Source organism: Balaenoptera physalus, assembly GCF_965194825.1.
Source record: "Balaenoptera physalus genome assembly, chromosome: X".
NCBI lineage: Eukaryota > Metazoa > Chordata > Mammalia > Artiodactyla > Balaenopteridae > Balaenoptera > Balaenoptera physalus.
The window spans coordinates 94,600,733-94,622,453 of NC_138903.1; the positions used below are offsets into that span (position 1 = coordinate 94,600,733).

Consider the following 21,721-nt stretch of genomic DNA (forward strand, 5'->3'; position numbering starts at 1 on the left):
CATTTAGAATAGAGAAGCAGAAGACATAACTTTTGCTCTTAAGGATGCTATAATCTAGGTAAAAGTAAGCACACGTGTGAATCAATAAAATCGTAATTGTAAATTAAAATAATGCCATATGTGCTTTATGTAAGGCAGCACAAATCATATTAAAGGAACAGGGAATGAGGGTAATAATCAGAGTATGATGAAATTAGATAAGAAAGGCTTCTTAGACATGTGTGTTGAATTTTGTCTTAAAGAAGAGAGGGGTGAAATCATCCTAAAATTACCATTTCTTTTTAAAGATGAAAATCTACAGCTGGTAAACCATGAAGCAAGTTCCATGGCAGTGGATGTTGTTCCTCACGTTGACAACCCAACCTTTGAAGAAGATGAAACTCCTGATCGAGAGACTGCTGTTCGAGAAATTAAATCATAAAATCTGTGTCAATAGAAAACTTGAACCTTTAGTAATAACAGAACTGCCAATCAGGGCCTAGTTTGCTATTAATGAATTGGAATAACTTAATAAGAATGATACTGAAAGTGATGAGATGACTAATATTATGCTATAGTTAAATGACTTAAAATATTTAACCTATTAACTTTTTCCACAAACTCATTATATAATGTTTTTCATAGGCAAGTTTCCTCTCAATAGTGGTAGCAACATTTTTAAACATTCAAAACTCTTGTCAAGTAGTCATGTTTTCCATTTATAACAATTTTCTTATAAAAACATGTTGCTTTTAAAATGTGGAGTAGCTGTAATCACTTTATTTTATGATAGTATCTTAATTAAAAATAATACTACTTTAGCTTGGGCTATATGTGTCAGGGTTTTTCTCCAGGTGCTTATATTGATCTGGAATTGTAATGTAAAAAACAATGCAAACTTAGGCTAGTACTTCATGAAATGTCTATTTAAGCTACATTAAGTTGATAGAACAAGATTAAAGCAAAATATTCATTTAAACTATTTTTTGTTTTTAAAATTAGGCTAAATGTACTTCATATGAGTGTCAAGCATAGTTTATCAGAGAATATGGACTGGACTGGATTGATTGGTATATTAGTGACACCAATTTGACAAAAGATTATAGATAAAAACTGTACTTACAGAAACACTGTATAACTATTTCTCAAACTTTACTTATGGGACTTTCAAAAGCAGAGTATATAAATCATCATACTATTTGAAAATGATTATGAATAAGTCACACAAAAATTGGTAATTGATCTTTGTGTATGAATTTGTCTACAGAAATTAGTCTGTGGAAAATATTTTCCAAACAATGTTGACTTTGAAAATTGAGTTTACATTTTACCTAAATGGGCTAAAATAACATTAGGTAAACTAAAATTCTGTCCATGTAGCTATAAATTTCGTGAATGCATTTTCTTGGTGTTTGAAAAAGAATTGGGGGAGGGGGAGAATTCCAGGTGCCTTAATATAAAGTTTGAAGCTTCATCCACCAAAGTTAAATAGAGCTATTATAAAAATGCACTTTACTTCTATTCTCTGTGGCTTATCTTTGGTTTTAGAGTTTTGTTTCCAGTACAAATTCCAGCAGAATTTAGGCAAAAGCAGAATAGACATGTATTTTTGTTGGCTAAATGTAGAATGGATGAAACCATTGCATTCTTGTACACTGATTTGAAATGCTGTAAATATGTCCCGATTTGTATTGATTCTCTTTAAATATAAAATGTAAATAAAATATTCCAATAAAAGTTTGTGTTTGGTGTTTAGTTATCATATACTAACTTTTTTTTAAAGAATGTTTTATTCTTGTTTTTAGTTATGAAAATCCTATTTTTTTTTATAAATTTATTTATTTATTTTTGGCTGTGTTGGGTCTTCGTTTCTGTGTGAGGGCTTTCTCTAGTTGCGGCAAGCGGGGGCCACTCTTCATCGCGGTGCGCGGGCCTCTCTCTATCGCGGCCTCTCTTGCTGCGGAGCACAGGCTCCAGACGCGCAGGCTCAGTAGTTGTGGCTCACGGGCTTAGTTGCTCCGCGGCATGTGGGATCTTCCCAGACCAGGGCTCGAACCCGTGTCCCCTGCATTGGCAGGCGGATTCTTAACCACTGTGCCACCAGGGAAGCCCCTAAATTTTAATATATGCTTGGATTTAGGAGGGAAAAAGGTTTAATGTAAATGGTCATTGATATATTTGATCAATAAAAACTAAAACTTTACATTTACATATTTCATTACATAGAGAGGAACTGCTGCCATTATAATATAACTGAACCTACCATGAATTATTTTTAAATGTCAGCAAGGTAAATAATGAGGTTGACCACTGATAATATTGGGTTAGAAAAAGACCATGATGCCAGTCCATCTTTATACTACCCAAGACATAAGGCCGTTTTATTGCTTTAAAGTTACGTTTTCCTTCAGCCTTCTCTTTGGCAGTATCATTCTTGGGATGCTGTTAATGAGTTAAATGCACCTCTTTATTTTGCCAAACATGTTAAGAATAAACAGTTGCTTGTAACACTTCAGAACCATGATTATCAAACCAGGGTACACGTATGTCTTCTGTGGCAATATGCCAAATGTACGTGTGTGTGATGCCACACAATAAAGTTGGCCTATATTCTTAGAAAATTAATCATTTCAAGCTTTGTGGGGTTTCTTCTGGGGAGGCATTTATAACTTTTTAAATTTTTAATAGCTGTATTGACATATAATTTATATACCAAAAATTCACCCATTGTAAATGTATGGTTCCAAGATGCCTTGCAAATGTATATAGAGTTGTGTGATTATTACCACCACAATCAAGTTGAGAACATTTCATCACCCCAGAAAGTCCCCTCATATCCATTTGCACTCAGTTTCTGCTCCCATTCCTAACCCTAGGCAACCACCAATCAGCTTTCTGTCTCTATGGATTTGCCTATTCTGGACATTACATTTAAATGGACTCATACAAGATATGGTCTTTTGTGACTGGCTTCTTCCACTTATCATAATATTTTCAAGGTTCATCCATGTTGAAGCATGCAACAGTACTTCATTCTTTTTCATTGCTGAATAATATTCTATTGTATAGGTATTCCATATTTGGTTATCCATTCATCAGTTAATGAACACTCAGATCGTTACCACTTTTTGGCCATTATGGATAATGCTGCTATGAACATTCATGTACAAGTCTTTGTGTAGATGTATGCTTTCAGTTCTCTTGGGTATATGCAAAGGAGAGGAATTACATGTCACTTGTGAATTTTCTTCCTGGTATTATCTTTTGATAAGAAAAAAGAGTTTGAGCAACAGACTTTATTACTTTCACATGGTCAAAATATAAGCTGATTCCTTTAACAGTGGCAGTAGATGTATTTGTATGTATAGGTAGTCTCCAACTTAAGAAGGAGGGGTTTTCTGAGAGTTCATTTGTAGGTTTAGTAGAAGTCAGGTTGTATTATCTTATAAGTAAGAATACACATGGTTCCCAGGTAAATCAGTAAAAATACACTTAAAAATACAACTGGAATGCTTTGAACAATTCTTCTCCCCCCTCCTTCTGGTTTTGGTTCATTTACTAAATATTTTAGTTATGTTCTATAATATCTGGATCAATTTTATCACCTTAGGTTATAAAAATTTTCCTTACTCATTGTATCTTCTGTTTGGAGTGGATTTTTAAAATATCTTTAAACATATTAAACAATATAAAATTTACATACTACTTAATGTAATGAACTTAAAGGAAGTTCATTATTATGGGGGGCACTTTGACCACCAGAGAAAAATGTTCATTATATTCTACCTTAGAGGCAATTCAGTGAAAAGTTTGAAAACCACTACTCACTAGTTCTTAACTTTTTTTCCTCCAGAAACATACAATCTCATGAATGTGAGACACTTGTGGACATACCATTTTTGATGGTTAGAGAGAGTAGTAGTATATATAAATAGAGCTTAGCATGGATAGTTAGTGGCAATTTCTCTTCCAACTAACATCCCAGTTCTGAACCACTGCCTTAGAAAATTTTAATAGGCATGTCCTGATATAAACTTTTAAAAAAAGCAATTCAGTCATCTAAAATTCATTAATAGAGCTTATTTTTTAAAAGATGCCTATTAGCTCTTAATGGAAACATGATTACCCCCAATTTGTTGTGAAGTTTGATTTTCAAATATCTAATTTGCTTTCAATTAGTGCATCTAAAACTTTAATGTGCCTACAAATTACCTGGGGATCTTGTTAAAATGGCACACTCTGATTCTAAGGTCTGGAATGGGTTCTGAGATTCTGAATTTCTAGCAAGCTCCTGGGTGATGCAGATGTTGCCGGTCCAGAGTCTGTATTTTGAGTACTACAGCTTTATATGGCTCTCCTCTAGAATCTTACTGCTCCTAAGCCTGCTGCAGACTGTAAAATATCAACTAAGCTTGTGAAATTCATTTCAAATAAGAATCCAGTGGAATCTTGGGTGACAGCCTCAGCCTTTCCATGGCACAGGTTTGGAGTTGCGATTTGGGATTTCCTAGTACCTTTTCATGTAGGTGTTTGAAACTATGATTTAGAAGGCTGAGTCAGCTGGAAGACTGACCTCTGGATAGATGAGGCATTATTCATCTCTGCGTGGTATATCATTCTGTCCATAAATACGTGGCTTGGATAAATCAGAAAACAAGCATGGAAGTAGACAGATGAGTTGGGAAGCTATTATTATAGTGCAGCAGGAAAGGATGTGAGGCTTATCTGAAGTGATAATAGGAGGATGGGATGGACTTTTGAAAAAAAAAGTAGAGGGGTGTGTGTGTGTGTGTGTGTGACAGTGGAGGTGGTGAGAGTAAGAAGTTTAAGACTATTCCATAACACAGCATTGTAAAGCAACCATACTCCAATAAAAGTTAATTTAGGGGCTTCCCTGGTGGCGCAGTGGTTGAGAATCTGCCTGCTAATGCAGGGAACTCGGGTTCGAGCCCTGGTCTGGGAAGATCCCACATGCCGCGGAGCAACTAGGCCCGTGAGCCACAACTACTGAGCCTGCGCATCTGGAGCCTGTGCTCCGCAACAAGAGAGGCCGCGACAGTGAGAGGCCCACGCACCGTGATGAAGAGTGGCCCCCGCTTGCCACAACTAGAGAAAGCCCTCACACAGAAACGAAGACCCAACACAGCCAAAAATAAAAATAAATAAATCAAACATACGCATCTGATAAAAAAAAATTAGGATTATGTTCTCCTAGAGCTTTTAAGTTCTATAGCACCATTAATCCAATTAATTATAAGCCTAAATAGCTTTTCTAGACTGGTTTATTATGGCCACACAATATTTTTAAAAAAAAAGTTAATTAAAAAAAAAAGCCTATTCCAAGGTTCCTTACATGCACCCCAATATTCATAGCAGCACTATTTACAATAGCCAAGATGTGGAAGCAACCTAAGTGTCCATCAACAGATGAATGGATAAAGAAGATGTAGTATATATATGCAATGGAATATTACCCAGCCATAAAAAAGAATGAAATAATGCCATTTGCAGCAACATGGATGGACCTAGAGAATATCATGCTAAGTGAAGTCAGACAAAGACAAATATTATATGATATCACTTATATGTGGAATCTAAAAAATAATACAAATGAATCTATTTACAAAACAGAAACAGATTCACAGACATAGAAAACAGACTTCCCAAAGGGGAAAGGGGGGCAGATAAATTAGGTGTGTGGGATTAACAGATACACACTACTATATATTAAATAGATAAGCAACAAGTATTTACTGTATAACACAGGGAACAATGTTCCATATCTTGTAATAACCTATAATGGAAAATTATCTATATAACTGAATCACTTTGCTGTACACCTGAAACTAACACAATATTGTAAATTAACTATACTTCATTTTTTTTAAATGTAGGAAATAAAAGACTATTCCAAGGTTCTTAGCTTGAGCATGTTGGTAAACAGTGGTGCTCTGACCTATGAGAAGCTGGTAGAAGAAACAACTTTGGGCAGGGAGGATATTAGAAAAATAAATTTGGCTTTGGACATGTTGCCTTGAGGTAGCTATAAACGATATGTCATGGTTTGTAGTCAGACAAATCCAGGTTCAAATCCCAGCTCTGCCATTTATTTAGTTATGTGATCTCAGGCAAGTTACTTAACTCCTCTGAGCCTCCTGTTCATCTGCAAATTAAGGATGTAAAAAATGTACCAGCTTATTAATGAGGGTTAAATGACTATCTGTATATACAGTCATAGATAGATATAGATAGATATTACCAGCACAGTACCAGCAGTGATATCCATGGCAGTTTGTAATTCCTGTCCTTCGTCCCTAAAAACAATGTACATTAACATAAACAATTGAATAGAGTGACATGCTCTGTTTTTTTAAGGCACTTTCAGAAAAAAACTTTTATTTGTAAAAGCTTGAAATTTAGTGCATGATCAAGCCAAAACTTTATATCGCAGGAGTAATTTAAAAGTGTTTTATTTACATAATCAATGAAATGTTTTACTACAGCGGGAGCTCGCTAAATGCCCCCCGCTCTAAGCCAAAAGCGGGCCCGATTCTATATAACAGGGAGCATGTGGGTGTATCTGAATGGAGTTGCGCAGTAACGGGGCACAGGAACCATCCAGTTCTGCACAGCCCTTGCTACAACTCTTAAAGTTTAAGGGTATTGGAAAAGAATGTGGTTTGATGAGGAAGGAAATAAAAAGGGGAAGGAAAGGTATCAGTAAAAGTAAAGAAGGAAGATACATTTGCCACATTTACTGATCTTTCACCAGGAAGATAAGAAATTATCTTCCTTAATACACATCCAAATTATGATGGCTTTTCCCAAGGATACATTGCAGTTTGGGCTGTGGGAAGACTGCCTCTTCCCACCCTGTCCGGAAAGCTGCCTTCGGACAAACGACTGCGTTTCAGAAGAGAATCCCAAACTGACCTTTTTCTCACCTCCAAGAAAAATCCCTACTCATAGCACACGCCTGCCTTCTTTGAGCTGGCTGGCCCACATTTTGCGAGGGTTAAGCCACAGACGCAACTCCAAGGCAGAGTTCTTTGGCTCCACGACTTGGCATCCGGGTGTGCCCCACCCCATTTTTTTAAAAAAAGCCAGATCCTTGAGGCTTCATTCTCAAAATAGCTTGCCAAGAGCCCCTTGTTTTTTGTACACTGCCTCCCAACTCCTTCCTTCCTATAAACCTGTTTTCGCTTTTAGTGCACTCTTTAATTCTGGTGGGCTTAGTTATCGCAGTAAATAAAAACGTCCCTCAAGTAATTTCTCACAGTGATGTCTCACAAACCACTGACCTCATTCACCTTAGTGTTTAAGCAGCTGCGTATCATTGCCAAGGTACAAAGAGGTGCAGCTTGCCCTGAAAGGATTTTTTTTTTCTTAAAGAGTTTAACAAAGAAAAAAAAATCGCTCATAAATTGTTTATATCCAGTAAAGCAAAGTTGGACGACATTTTCTGTGGCTGATTACAACAGTTAAATAGAACAAATCTGGGAAGGGAGGAGCGCGGCGTAAAAAACACTGTGTGGCTTCTGGAGATTTTATATTCTTATTGTACGCGCGGAAAGAGCTTAATCAAAGGAAGATTCTCAATCAGACAAGGAATCGTATCAAACTCCACTTACTGTGTGACCTTGGATAAGTCACCGAACCCGACTGCGCATTTGTTTATTTACGTGCAAGTTGAGGAATGAGATATGCTTCGTGAGACATCTGCAAGGATTATGTGAGACATTGTGTGAAATCTCTTTTGTACGTAAGAGCTCATTAAACGTTAGTTGCCGCTACTGCTCCTTCCCAGAATGGCCGTTCGTTACTCCCAAATTCCGGAAACTGTTTTCGACAGTTTAACACCCTCGGCTGTAAAAGGATGAGAAGAAACAACACTTCTGTACCCGGGCTCACTTATTTGCCAGAAAAGGCTTTAAACTTTCCATAGGCAAAATCCACTTAACTGGTGGCGGGACCCGCTTTGAAAGCACCCCCACCCAGTTCTCACCCCCAGTGGATTGTGGGAAGTGTAGTCCCGCGCTCCAGGTGCTTGAGTACAGAAAAGCGGGGAGTAAACTACAACTCCCAGAAGGAAAAGGAACGGGACTATTTCCCAGTCGGGCGGTAGCGCTGTGGGAGGGAATTGGCAATCTCGCTGCCTACGTGGGAGAGAAGGGAGGGTTGGGGGAAGTGTGGAAAAGCAGAACCTGAGCGGCTGCCGCCTGAGGCAGATTTGGTGGGAGAAGTAGAGGGGAGGAAACGGGTGGAGGGGTGAGGTGAGGAGGGCATCTGGATCGCTGCTCCCGGGCGGCATAAAGTTCTTCGCGATGTGGCTGAAGCCCGAGGAAGTGCTCCTGAAAAATGCGCTGAAGCTGTGGCTGATGGAAAGGTCCAACGACTATTTCGTGCTGCAGCGGCGTCGGGGCTACCGGGAGGAAGGCGGCGGGGGGCTCACAGGTAAGCTGTGGCCATCCCCCTCACCCCCTCGCCTCGGGGCCGTGTTCGCTGGTACTTAAAAGGTGGTGAGGGACACAGTTAGTCGTCGCCGCCCGCCGCCCGATCCTAAACCCTGGGCGGGGGGGACTGGGGTTCTTCTCCCGCCACCACCTTTCCGTCGTCCTCACTGAGTCCTGAGAACGCCTCCCTGGACCAGCAGTCGGTCTTTGGGTGGGACGGGGAAAGGGAGGAGGGGTTCCTTCTGAAGCCAAGGAAGAATCTGGGGTAAAGGAAGTGTTCTTTCTGAGGCAGAGTACCTGCCCTGTAGCTTTCCTGGGGGAGGGGGCTGGTGACGAGCGTTAGACGTGGACAGGTCGCATTTAGGCTGGTGACCCGGGCCAGTTCGCAGTTGTGCACTTAACTTTTTTCACAAGCCTCCCAGCCCCTCCCCTCCCCCCATCGGTAACCGCCACCCTGGGGGTGGGAGGTGTAATTGTGTGGGAGGAGGGATGATGAGGAAAAAGCGAGGAGCTCCAATCCTGTCTCGAGGAATCGGCATCAAATGAGAGGTTAGGGAGTCAGGGGGAGGGTCCGAGTGCGGGGGAGGGTGAGGGGTAGGTCTCAGAATTGCTGAACCCTCCCTATTTAGCATCTTTCACTTTGTCTCCAAGTTTTCAATCCTTGGGCTCCCCTCTCAAAGTAACCTTCGTAATTCATTTCTCTCTTGAGAAAAGAGAGAAATGCCCTTTCTTTCAAAACCAAGGTTGTAAGCAAACCAGTTAAACAAACGGAAGTTTCTCTTCCCGCCTAATCTATCCTGCCTTCACTTCTTTGATTTACAAATCAAGAACTCTGTGTGGGTCTAGTGTTTAAAGCCTCCAAGGAGTTTTGGTCTGAGACCTGTCGTCTTGGGCAGGGGCATGCAAACTTTTGGTCATTGGGAGACCAGAGCTCTATTTCGTGACAACTTCTAGTTTGGTATTGTGGCCTTGAAGTGATGAACCAGGCTTATCAGCAGCGAGATGGAACAGGAAGAGGGAAGAGTCCCAAAACCTGCATGTTAGTCCCATCCTAATCGCCTGTTGAATTATATTCGACACATTCTTTCATTTATTCAACCTGAAGCGCCTACTATGTGCCACATGGAATGCTAGGGTACAAAGATAATTAACATTCAGTTCCCTGCCTTCGAAGTGCTCTTAATCTGGATAAGTGGCAGAGGGTCGGGTTTGGGGGAAGTAACCAGCAAACCAGGCAAATTATAATTATAACCCGTTAACTACTAAACTAGGCAAATTATAATTAGAACCAAATAACTGAAGGGTTGGGTAAAGATTCATGGAGGAGGTGACATTGCTTTTTCCCTTCTGGTAAATGGTGTCTACCTCAGAGCTGAGAGGATAAAATGAAAGATAACAGGAGCCAAATCAATGTGTTTTGTTAAGATGGTGATGAACATGTGCTGTTGTTTCCTTTTTTTCCCAACACCCCAGCAGTGTGGAGAGAATTTTGAGGTTCTGTGGGACATTTAAAAAAAAATCTTGCATGACCTATTCATCCTATCCAGCGTCTGAAAAGGCCCTCTTGAAAATACGGCAACAAAAATTGCCTGATTAAACTTCACATTTTGTCATTTTCTCATTCTCAAAAATTACAAGTGTTATTTTGCAGAGGAGTCTTTCCATTTATTAGATGTATATGTTTACCAGATTAAAACTTGAGAATCAATGGTCATAATTACTCAGTGACAATTTACCCACTTGAGTCCGTTGAGAACAGATCAGAATATATTTAAAATAGATTTTCCAGCCCAGTGTTACAGCACAATATTTTTGTTCCCCATAATCTCACTTTACCAGAATTTTTCTGGTACTCCTGGCCTCATCTACCAAAGAAGTGTATTTCACTTTGTTACAACTACTGTGTTCCTGAAAATTAATAAGTAAATCAGCTTTTTGAGAATCAAATCACTGTTATGTAGTAGTAAATGTTTTTTTTACTTGTTGCAAATTTTCTTTATATAATCACTCCTTGTTTTCTGTGTTTGGTTTTTCATTTGACGTAGTTTTTTTTTTTTTTTTTTGCCACGCGGCTTGTGGGATTATAGTTCCCCGAGCAGGGATTGAACCTGGGCCCTCGGCAGTGAGAGCTCGGGAGTTGTAATCACTGGACCTCCGGGGAATTCCCTTGACATGCTTTCTTACAGCATGGATCAGTTGCATCAGTTTCTTATCTGTATCCTACCCTCTCCCATTTACTCTAGCCCCATCTCTTTAGAATAAGAGAGTGTTTGTCTGAAGAAATAAACCAAGATTTCTTTTCTTTTTTTAAAAAATAAATTTATTTATTTGTTTTTGGCTGTGTTGGGTCTTCGTTGCTGAGCGTGGGCTTTCTCTAGTTGCGGCGAGCAGGGGCTACTCTTCGTTGTGGTGCGCGGACTTCTCATTGCGGTGGCTTCTCTTGTTGCGGAGCACCGGCTCTAGGCGCATGGGCTTCAGTAGTTGTAGCACGCGGGCACAGTAGTCATCGCTCGCAGGCTCCAGAGCACAGGCTCAGTAGCTGTGGCGCACGGGCTTTGTTGCTCCTCCCTATCCCACCCCTCTAGGTGGTCACAAAGCACGGAGCTGATCTCCCTGTGCTATGCGGCTGCTTCCCACTAGCTATCTATTTTACATTTGGTAGTGTATATATGTCCATGCCACTCTCTCACTTCATCCCAACTTACCCTTCCCCCTCCCCATGTCCTCAAGTCCATTCTCTAGTAGGTCTGCGTCTTTATTCCTGTACTGACCCTAGGTTCTTCATGACCATTTTTTTTTTTAGATTCCATATATTTGTGTTAGCATATGGTATTTGTTTTTCTCTTTCTGACTTACTTCACTCTATATGACAGACTCTAGGTCCATCCACCTCACTACAAACAACTCAATTTCGTTTCTTTTTATGGCTGAGTAATATTCCATTGTATATATGTGCCACATCATCTTTATCCATTCATCTGTCGATGGACACTTAGGTTGCTTCAATGTCCTGGCTATTGTAAATAGAGCTGCAGTGAACATTCTGGTACATGACTCTTTTTGATTATGGTTTTCTCAGGATATGTGCCCAGTAGTGGGATTGCTAGGTCATATGGTAGTTCTATTTTAGTTTTTTAAGGAACCTCCATACTGTTCTCTATAGTGGCTGTACCAATTTACATTCCCACCAACAGTGTAAGAGGGTTCCCTGTTCTCCACACCCTCTCCAGCATTTATTGTTTGTAGATTTTTTGATGATGGCCATTCTGACCGGTGTGAGGTGATACCTCATTGTAGTTTTGATTTGCATTTCTCTAATGATTAGTGATGTTGAGCATCCTTTCATGTGTTTGTTGGCCCTCTGTATATCTTCTTTGGAGAAATGTCTATTTAGGTCTTCTGCCCATTTTTGGATTGGGTTGTTTGTTCTTTTGATATTGAGCTACATGAGCTGCTTGTATAATTTGGAGATTAATCCTTTGTCAGTTGTTTCATTTGCAAATATTTTCTCCCATTCTGAGTGTTGTCTTTTCGTCTTGTTTATGGTTTCCTTTGCTGTGCAAAAGCTTTGAAGTTTCATTATGTCCCATTTGTTTATTTTTGTTTTTATTTCCATTTCTCTAGGAGGTGGGTCAAAAAGGATCTTGCTGTGATTTATGTCATAGAGTGTTCTTCCTATGTTTTCCTCTAAGAGTTTTATAGTGTCTGGCCTTACATTTAGGTCTTTAATCCATTCTGAGTTTATTTTTGTGTATGGTGTTAGGGAGTGTTCTAATTTCATTCTTTTACATGTAGCTGTCCAGTTTTCCCAGCACCACTTATTGAAGAGGCTGTCTTTTCTCCATTGTATATTTTTGCCTCCTTTATCAAAGGTAAGGTGACCATATGTGTGTGGGTTTATCTCTGGGCTTTCTATCCTGTTCCATTGGAAGGATTATTGACTGCATACCTATAAGCTTTGGGCCTTTCTTCAGATACCTGGTAATACACTGCTCTCTCTCCCTTTCCCCTCCCCTGCTTGCTGCTGGAGTCTTTCCTCCCTTAAGCATAGGCTGGAAACCACCACTCCAGTTTACCTTAGGATCCTGAATCCTCAATCCCCAAGAGTTACGTTAAAGTCATAATGATGTAGATTGTATGCAATTAGGTTGGTTTCTTTTCTTTTTTTTTTTTGGTTAAGATATTGGAGATTTATAACGTAAGTAGGAAATTAATATTTGCTGTCAAGTAGATGTCGTTCTAATGAAAAGAAAATCAAGACTGAAAAGTGATGATACTGACCATCCTTCATTTTTCAAAACCTACAGAGTTGTTCTTTATTATATCATTCAAAGAGATCTTTAAAGGTAATTTTTTACTTGATTTCACCTGTATCAAAATGTCCCAGGGAGGGAACTGAGCACAGTGTGATTTGCCCTCCCCAGGGGTTACCCTATGAGATTTTTCTTTAATAAGTCAACTACAAGCTAGAATCCACAAATGCATGAATACACCACCTAGTCCAGTGATTCCACTTACCCCATTCACCCTGCTTCCTTTATTTTCCCTGTTTCTTTAATATTTTTATGTGTCTATTCAGTTGTAATTGTTTTGTGAAGGCTTTGTTTTGTCATTTGTAAAATGGGAACAAAACTTATCTTCCCTATCTCATGGCATTGTTACGTGAGTCAAATGAGTTTTGAAACCTGCGAGCAACTATATAAACATTTGACGTTCATTTATCTATTAATGAAGGTATGAGATGTTAAGTGCCATTTTCTTTACCCGAAGACCAAATGAGGATCTATATTTGTACCATTTTCCCTAGTAATTACTTTTCCCATGTTGTATATAGAAATTGATTTGGAGTAGTAACATTGAGTATATACAATATGCAGTGATATCACTACAAAATCAAAGCACTCATAGTTAATCACTCAAGAATTTTGGTATGATAATGACAATGCATCTAGGGTTTTTTTGGTTGTTTTTTGGCCGCATGGCTTCTGGGATCTTAGTTCCCCAACCAGGGATTGAACCTGGGCCCTCGGCAGTGACAGCGCAGAGTAATAACCACTGGACCACTAGGGAATTCCTGCATCTATGGTTTTTAATCAAAATAATATACAGCAATTAGAATAAAATAGCAGGACAGAATTTCTTTTTGATCTACAATTTCCCAAAACCCAGAAGTTCTCAAACAGTGCTTCTATAGATATAAGCATCACTTGTCTTAGTGGTATTGAAGAGTATGTATAACTTTAGTTATCTTAGTTACAGTTTTCAAAACATAATACCTGAAGAAGAAATAATGATTCAGCTGGTGAAAGCCCGTGTTTCTGGTGGACAGTTGTGGAAAGAGTATAGATGTAAAGTAAGCTAAAAATTAATAAAATAAAGGGCACTATAATGTTTACCATGTTGCTGTACAGCTGTGACATGGATTTTATATTACCTTGATGTTAGAAAATCTGCCCAGTTTTTTACCTTTTGCTGCTGCTGTATGAGCACAACAGGTAAGAGTAAATCCTAAATGTGATGTTACAAGATACATTCATTGAACAGATAATTACCAAGTGTCTTCTAAAAATCAAGCACTGTTTTAGGTGCTAGAGATAACAGCAGTGAGCAGAGCAAAATCCCCATTCTCATGGGGCTAACATTTTAGTTGAGGGAGGCAAATAAACAAATAATATATGGCTGGTGGCAGTAAACTATATGAAAAAAAATAAGGTATAGTAATAGAGGGGGAAGCGGATTGGTATTTTAGATAAATTTGGTGTAGGAACACTTCTTTAAGGTGACCTATGTGCAGAGACCAGAGGGACTAGAGTATATGAGCCAAGCAGGTATCTGGGAGCAGAGTGAATATACATAATTCTGTCTGGGAATTTCACTGTGAAGGGAAGCAGGGAAACGGGTAGTAGCTGGCTACTGTCCTGGGTGTTGGTATACAGTGGTGAATAAAACAGAAATAGTTTCTACCCCCACAGACTTTATAATCTGGTGGGACAAATAATAAACAAGTAAGCAAGCAAAATATGTAATTATTGGGGTAGTCAATAATAATATCAGCCTGGTTTGAGTGGCTTATAAATAGTCATGCATGAGGAGTATTTGAAACTCCCAAAGCAATTTTCCAGGGCCAGATCTGGTGTAAAGTATGCTTATCTAATGTCCTGTTAAATGATACAAAGATTTCCTAAAAGCAGTGGTTAATAACAATAGGTGGTATTCTGGTGGCAGAATCCCAGTGTGACATCTGTGGAGCAACTTGCCAAAAGCCAGTTTGGATTGTTTTTTAAAATTAAATCAGCCATCTCTCAGCACCAACAATATCTGGGCTGTGGTTTGATAGAGAGAACTGGGGAGGACATTCTAAGTGGGAGGAATAATATGGTAGTGAAAAAGCAAAAGATGGCAGTTGTTGGGGACACAGCAAGTACTCCAGATTCATTTATTTGTGGTTGAAAATATGAGACTCAAGATATAGTGCCCTTAGCAACCAGAAAAGTTGTTGAAGAGCAATGTCCTCTTCTATAGAAGAGGAAAACCCGGAAAACCGGAGATAGAATATCAAAGGGACCTGAGAATTAAACCTTTGTTGTTTTTTGTCTCCACTGACATTTCAATTCCCGCCTAGATGGTCTTGTTTTTTTCTCTCTCACTCCAGTATAAAAAAGTGAAGTTTTAATCATTAGTTCTCCTCTTGTTTTAAACTAACGAAAATCATGGCCAGCTTTAGTTCTTCTAAATAATGGTTTTAAAGCACTATACTATGTATGAGTTTTCATTTGCTGCCACACTTGCTTTTTGCTTTGCACCTGGGAATTCAGATGTTGTATTTTTTTAAATTTTCTGAGGGCTACTCATTTTGTACAGTGATGCATAAGTCTTGAAGTGTATTAAGGTGCTGTAAATAAAGATGGTAACAATTCTCATATTTCTCTATGTTTTAATCTTTAGAAGTATAGCTGGATTTGATTAATAATTCATGTATGCTTTTTTACCCCCATGACACTGTAATCTGCCATTTATGTCATCAGTTACTTACCTTTAAAAAATTCTAAATCCTTTAATGAAACAAAAATTTCAGTTAGGGAAGGAAAGGAGAGCTTATGTATATCTAGTTTTCAAGTAAATGTCTTTAAAAAAAATGCAGGGAGAGGGAAAACAGGACAAAAGAGTTATTTTTATTAACAGTTTTCCAAAGCTCTTAGTGTAAAGTTGGCAGCTTTCAAAATGTCAGCTGTGGCTATTGGATAATTGTAAAATAAGCATTCACAGTCTTGTTTTAAGGACTTAGAACTGGCAGCAAAAGCAGTAGAAACAGGAAAACCTACAACCTCTACTGAGAACACTACTTTCTCCTATTTGAATGTATTTCCTACTAAGTGTGTTGTCATTTTACTAATTACTTTGTTCATCAACTTTTAATGAACTTGAGATTATAAAAAATTCAGTAAAGGTGTACTTGTTTGACTTTGTAAATACGGCAACTTAAGACAAGATACAGAATCCACTATAAAGTTCCAGTAATCATTTCTATGGCCCCAAATTGTAATCTAACATTTTACTTCGAATGGAAATTAAATTTTGTTTGTATTAGGAAGTTCATTTTAATGACTTCTGTAGCTAGAGCAGTGTTGCCTTACAGAGTGTCCTCAATCTACTTTACCAGCAGAAAGAGCCACTTGTCAAATGAAAGTGTACTAGACTAGCACATTGATAATGAGTACCATCTTCAAGCTTTGGCTCTTTTATAGTGGCCCTTCCTCCAACACTCAGCTCTTGGTCCTACTTGTTCATCATTATCATTAACCTAATATAAAAAAGAAATGTTTATCAAATTTGTAGGTGTCTGAAAATGGAAAGGGACAGTTAATACCATAGATCAGTTTTCTCAACACTGGCCGTATGTTAGATTCAACTGAGAACCTTTTAAAATAAACTAAATGACACTGGAGTATTTATGGGTAAAATGATATGATATCTGGGATTTACTTTAAAATACTCTAGGAGGGATTAATGATAGAAGATTAGCAAAATGTTGATAATTACTGAAGTTACGTGATGCACATAGAAGTTTTAGTTTATTATTCTATTTTTGAAAATTTTTATAATACAAAGTTAAGGAAAAAACAGAATACCCGGGCCCTGTCCCAGATGAATTAAATTAGAATCTCCAGGCTTTAGTAGTTTTAAAAGTCGAGCTTGAGGAGTTTTTAAAAGTCCTCCAAATGATTCAAATTTGCAGTTAGGGTTGAGAATAACTATCATAGAAGATAAAATCAAGAGTCAGATCTGGACAAGTTAGAATGCCCGGTTAAAATCAGTGAGCTAAAATTTATCATGGGTAAATGTAAACTGCATTTAGGTTTTTTAAAAAATCAGCTGTACAGGACAGAGAATACCTAGGTTGGTGCTTATGTTTGTGAAGAAGATCACAGTGGATTAGTTGATCACAAGCTTAGTATGATGATAGTATGACATAGGGACTGAAAAAGCTGGTATGATCTTTGACTGCATTAATAGAACCATGTAGCCCACAATATAAAAAACCTGCATTTGTTCAGATCTTACCTGGTATTCAGGTTTGAGTGACACATTTCAAAAGAGACTTTGACAAATAGGTATGTTAAGAGAATGATAGAAGAAATAATAAGAGTCCCAGACAATCTCATGCAACAAACTGGTGAAAGAACTAGGTATATTTTAAGGTAGGGGAGGAGAAGAATAAGCAAGGGGAGACAAGGTAACTATAATAATAATACTTGAAGACCCATCATATTGAATAGAGCATATGTTTTGTATTGCCCCAAAGTTGCAAGGAAGTATTGAATAGCATTTTATTTATCCTAAGAAAGACCTTCCTTTTTCTTTTTTTTTAAGTATATAAGAAATACCTTCATTTTTCTATCTTAAAGGTTAAAAAATGTTCATTGTAAAAATATCAGAAAATATGTGTAGGTGTAAAAAAGAAAATAATGATCACCCATCATCCTGCTGCCTGGAGAAAACCACTGTAACCAGGATTGGCTACCTAATGTGTGTGGCCCAGTGCAAAATGAAAATGCAGGGCTCTTTGTTCAAAAATTTAGAATTTTAAGATGGGTGACAGTCGATTATTAAGCAAGCACGGGGCCCTTCTGAGCATGAGGCCTTAATGGACAGGCCACAAGCTCATAAAGCCAGCCCTGATTATAACATCTGGATATATACAGTGCACCCTTGAGCAACATGGGGTTTGAACTGTGCAGGTCCACTTATATGTGGGGTGTTTTTTTCCCAATAAATACAACAGTACTACATGATCTGCGGTTGGTTGAACCCGAGGATGTAGAACCGCAGATAAGGAGGGCCGACTATGAAGTTATATGCAGATTTTTGACTGTGTGGCGGTTACCTCCCCTAACCCCTGTGTTGTTCAAGGGTCAACCATAAAATATTTTAGAAATAACTTTCTAATTAGTAGAAATTCCCACCAATGCAATAGGCTGCCTTGGGAGAACTCTGGAGTTTACAGGAAAAAGCTAGGCTTTCTATCAGGGATACCACAGAGCAGACGAATGTAAGGGTGGTTGGACTACATGACACGCTAGGGTGTTTTTCACCTCTGACATCAGTGGTGCTCTATCTCTATCCATCCAAATAACTGGTTCATGAACAATAATCATTACCTGTAAATTGCCTATTTTTAAAAATCACAGAACCTTGCTTTTTTTGTTATCTTGCTGTGTCATTTAATAAAGTATTTCACATCACTTATGGTGATGAGTTTCCTAAGGAGTTTGTTGCTACTTATATGTCAGGATGCTACCAAAACCGCATAGACCTTTAATAGGGTCTAGAACATTGATACCTTACTCAGTTATAGACATTCAAAGAATGATTTGAATTTCTTGATATTTTTAAATCTCTTGTTCTGTCATGCAGCTGAGAGACCGTATCTGTTCTGTTCCCAATTTAATATTGCTATAGAACTTCCCATATGTAGGCTTATTCATGACCTTGGATATTCAGGCTGTCACATGATAAACCTCTCTGTATATGGAAAAGCAACCCAAAGTTGTCTGCTTGTTTTCATGTACTTTTAGAACCCAGACACTGGCACATATTAATTCCTAAATGACTTGCAGGGACTTGATGATGATTATAGCTTAATGCGCTGGAAGACTTCCCCAAGTGACTAGAAATGTATTCTAGCACTAGCTTCCAAATTATTTGTTGCATGGTTTTACACTAACTGCCTGATTTAAAGCACTTACAAAAACCGAACAATTTCCTTTCTACATAGTGTAAAGCACTTATAATCTTGCAAACATTTCTGTTGCAAAAAAATGACCTTTCCTGCCAGTGGTTTTGACCACTTTGTCTGTCCCCAGTCTCAAACTTTCTATCAAAGAGCTAATTGTTATTATGTTACTCAGGAATGATTATCTGTGGCCTCTCCTTTCTGCCTCCTCACACATCCACACTCCCACTGTTAACTTTCAGCTGAGCCAAACTTTTCTTTACCTCTTTGTTCTTTTTCCCATTCTTCTAATACTGCTTTTAATAGGGTATATAAAGAAGGAAATAGAATTTGAGCTACTTTTATTTAAAATGTGGTAAACATGAAATAAATGGTTTTCCTCACAAATTTGAAAAAACTTTTTTGAAAGCGTTTTTAGAACTTAAATTCTTGGAAGCCAAATACAGCAGCTTTAACAGTGCTGTGTTTAATGAATGCTTTTATTTGAACTCCTTTATTTTGACAGTTTTGTCAAGTTATTGCATGTTTATTTATATAAACAGACATTCATACACTTGATTCCATTTTTTCAACCTGAAGATAGTTACCTCTTTTGGTTGTTTTTTACTACTACTCTTTTATCTATTTTAGTATTTTTACTTTCCCATCTTCAAACTGAGAAAATCCTCCTTTTTTCCATTTCCTGAATAATTTCAATTACATTGCTCTGAAGAAGCTATCTGCATATGTTTAGCTCCCACTTTTATTTCTTTATCTTTCACCAACTTCTACTTTTCTTACCTTGTCCTTGGTCTCTTAGCCAGATCTCCAATTTCTTACACTTTTTCACTCTGAAAGTGATAGATTTTGCCTTTTATCTCCAAGCCCTTCAGTAATTCCCTCATTATTAGTTGATATATAATCACTTCCTCTGTCTCTCCTCTTCATTCCCATTCTCTCTTCCCCGGTACTGTCTCTTTCATAATATTTGTTTGGATGTTCATATTTCTTTTTCTTAGTCTTCAATTCATAGTATAGGTTTTTCATATCAGATAATTTCTTTTTTTATGCAAACTTTACTTATTTATTATGTTTGGCTGCGTCGTCTTAGTTGCGGCATGCGGGCTCTTCCTTGCGGTGTGTGGGCGTCTCTCTAGTTGTGGCGTGCAGGCTCCAGAGCACGTGGGCTCTGTAGTTTGCGGCAGGCAGGCTCTCAGTAGTTGTGGCACACGGGCTTAGTTGCCCCACGGTATGTGGGATCTTAGTTCCCCGACCAGGGATCGAACCGGCGTCCTCTGAATTGCAAGACGGATTCTTAACCACTGGACCACCAGGGAAGTCCCAGATAATTTCTTCTTTCTATAAGCTGCACGTGTTGTGATTGCCAAAATCTTTCTTGATACTTGACCCCCACTATCAAAACCCTATGTAAGATTGCTAATTGATGTTATGCTGCATTTGTGACCCCTATTTTTACTTTTTTACCAATTCCTACATCTACTTTCCCACCCTTTTCTTTCAGCTGAGCCAAATTTCTCTTTATTTCTTTGTTCTATCTCCTACTCTTCTAATTTGCCTCCCTCTATGCTTATAATAAACTTCCTACCTCACATCTGCCAACCTACCTATATTCTCATTCAAAGCTTGCTTGAAGTCTTAACTCCTTTTAAGTGGGTAAAGATAGGAAAATAGCCAAAGGCCTGTTTTATAATTGATTTATTTTTTCTAAGTCTGTATGCTAAATAAAAGAGGAATGCCTCATAAACTAAAACAAACACTCAACCAATCAAAGCTTCCAGAAAAGGAGGGTAGATTTATGTATTTCAGCTATCTCACTGATACAGTTAAGTCAACAAATTTTGCTCCTGTTGTGTCCAGCAATATGTTGAAAGTTAGGGATACAAACCCAGAGGTAGAAGACATGCTTATTGTCCCCAGAGAACTAATAATCTAGATAAGGAGGTAAGATAAATACACATGAAGCACTTAGAAAGTAGTTGTAATAACTAGCCTAATAATCAGAATCAGAATGCTAGGTTGTGTCATATAGACTTTAAGTGCCATAAGTGATCAGAGAAAAGGGAAGGCATAAGTGCTTGGGGTTGCCAGTGAAGATTTCATAGGGGAATTGGGTCTTGAAGAAAATGTAGAATTTGGATTAGCCAGACTGGGCTACAAGACTTGCATTAGCATTTCTAGGTAAAAAGAGACTTGCTTAGCAAAGACTTTAAGGGAGAAATTAGTTGTTTAAGAAAACAACAAACTTTATTCTAGGGAGGAGTAGGAAATATCAGATAATTAAATTGAAGCTAAATGATCAAAGGCTTGAATTCCAAATTGAGAAATTAAATGTTAAAAAGAAATTCCCCTTACCTAAGCATTTTAATTAATCAAGGTTTTTTTTATCTTGTTTAAATATCCATTGTTTTCTTATAATAGTATTAACTAACACTGAGTCTTTTGCTATATGCTAAGTGTTTTATGTGTAATAATAACTCATTTCATCTTTACAACAACCTTTTGTGGTAGACTCCATTTTTACCCCCTTATTTTACAAATGAGGATGAAGAAAACATAATTACAACTGGCTCAAGTTGACACAAGTAAGTACCAGAGCCAGGATTCAAACCTAGGTAATCTCTGGTACCAGAATCTACATTCTTATCTGCTCTATACACAACCTTGTAAAGGAGGTAAATAAGTGCTGCAGATATATCATGAGGTTTAGACAACTGAACCTGACTTATTCTTTTATTGAAAGATAATATTTTCAAGAACTACTGACATTGGAGCAGCGTAATCTCTTCATCCTGAGTATATTTTTTCTTTAAGAAAAATCTCTATAAGGAAGCTTTGGGCTAGAAATTAAAAAAAAAACATTGGTTGTTAGTCATATGAAGCGATATTGATTTTATCTCTTGTAAAATCCTTGTTTCAACAGTCTGTTTATTACAATAGGGCTTCTGGTTGGGACTCTTGATTCAGTCTTAGACTCCACTGCTAAAGTAGCTCCATTTCGCATCCTACACCAGACACCAGATTCTCAAGTTTACCTGTCAATTGCGTGTGGTGAGTA

General features: G+C 38.0%; 2 protein-coding genes across 9 annotated transcripts in view; both read left to right on the forward strand.

Annotated features, from left to right (window-relative positions):
• Nucleotides 1-1,716, forward strand: part of RNF128 (ring finger protein 128) — a 102,608-nt gene extending 100,892 nt beyond the window's left edge. For both annotated transcript variants that reach the window (XM_082447667.1, XM_082447666.1), the window contains exon 7: nt 288-1,716. In XM_082447667.1, coding sequence (XP_082303793.1) covers nt 288-421 — 134 coding nt within the window. In that variant the 3' untranslated portion in view covers nt 422-1,716. The remainder of the gene's footprint in view (nt 1-287) is intronic.
• Nucleotides 1,717-4,767: 3,051 nt separating this feature from the next.
• TBC1D8B (TBC1 domain family member 8B) overlaps nt 4,768-21,721 on the forward strand; it is an 82,789-nt gene continuing 65,835 nt past the window's right edge. For 3 of the 7 annotated variants that reach the window (XM_082447524.1, XM_082447526.1, XM_082447525.1), the window contains exons 1-2: nt 4,769-8,433; nt 21,604-21,714. In XM_082447524.1, coding sequence (XP_082303650.1) covers nt 8,304-8,433; nt 21,604-21,714 — 241 coding nt within the window. In that variant the 5' untranslated portion in view covers nt 4,769-8,303. Of the gene's footprint in view, nt 8,434-21,603; nt 21,715-21,721 lie in introns of all 7 variants that reach the window. The other 4 variants (XR_014259021.1, XM_082447528.1, XM_082447529.1 and 1 more) reach the window with 2 other exon arrangements.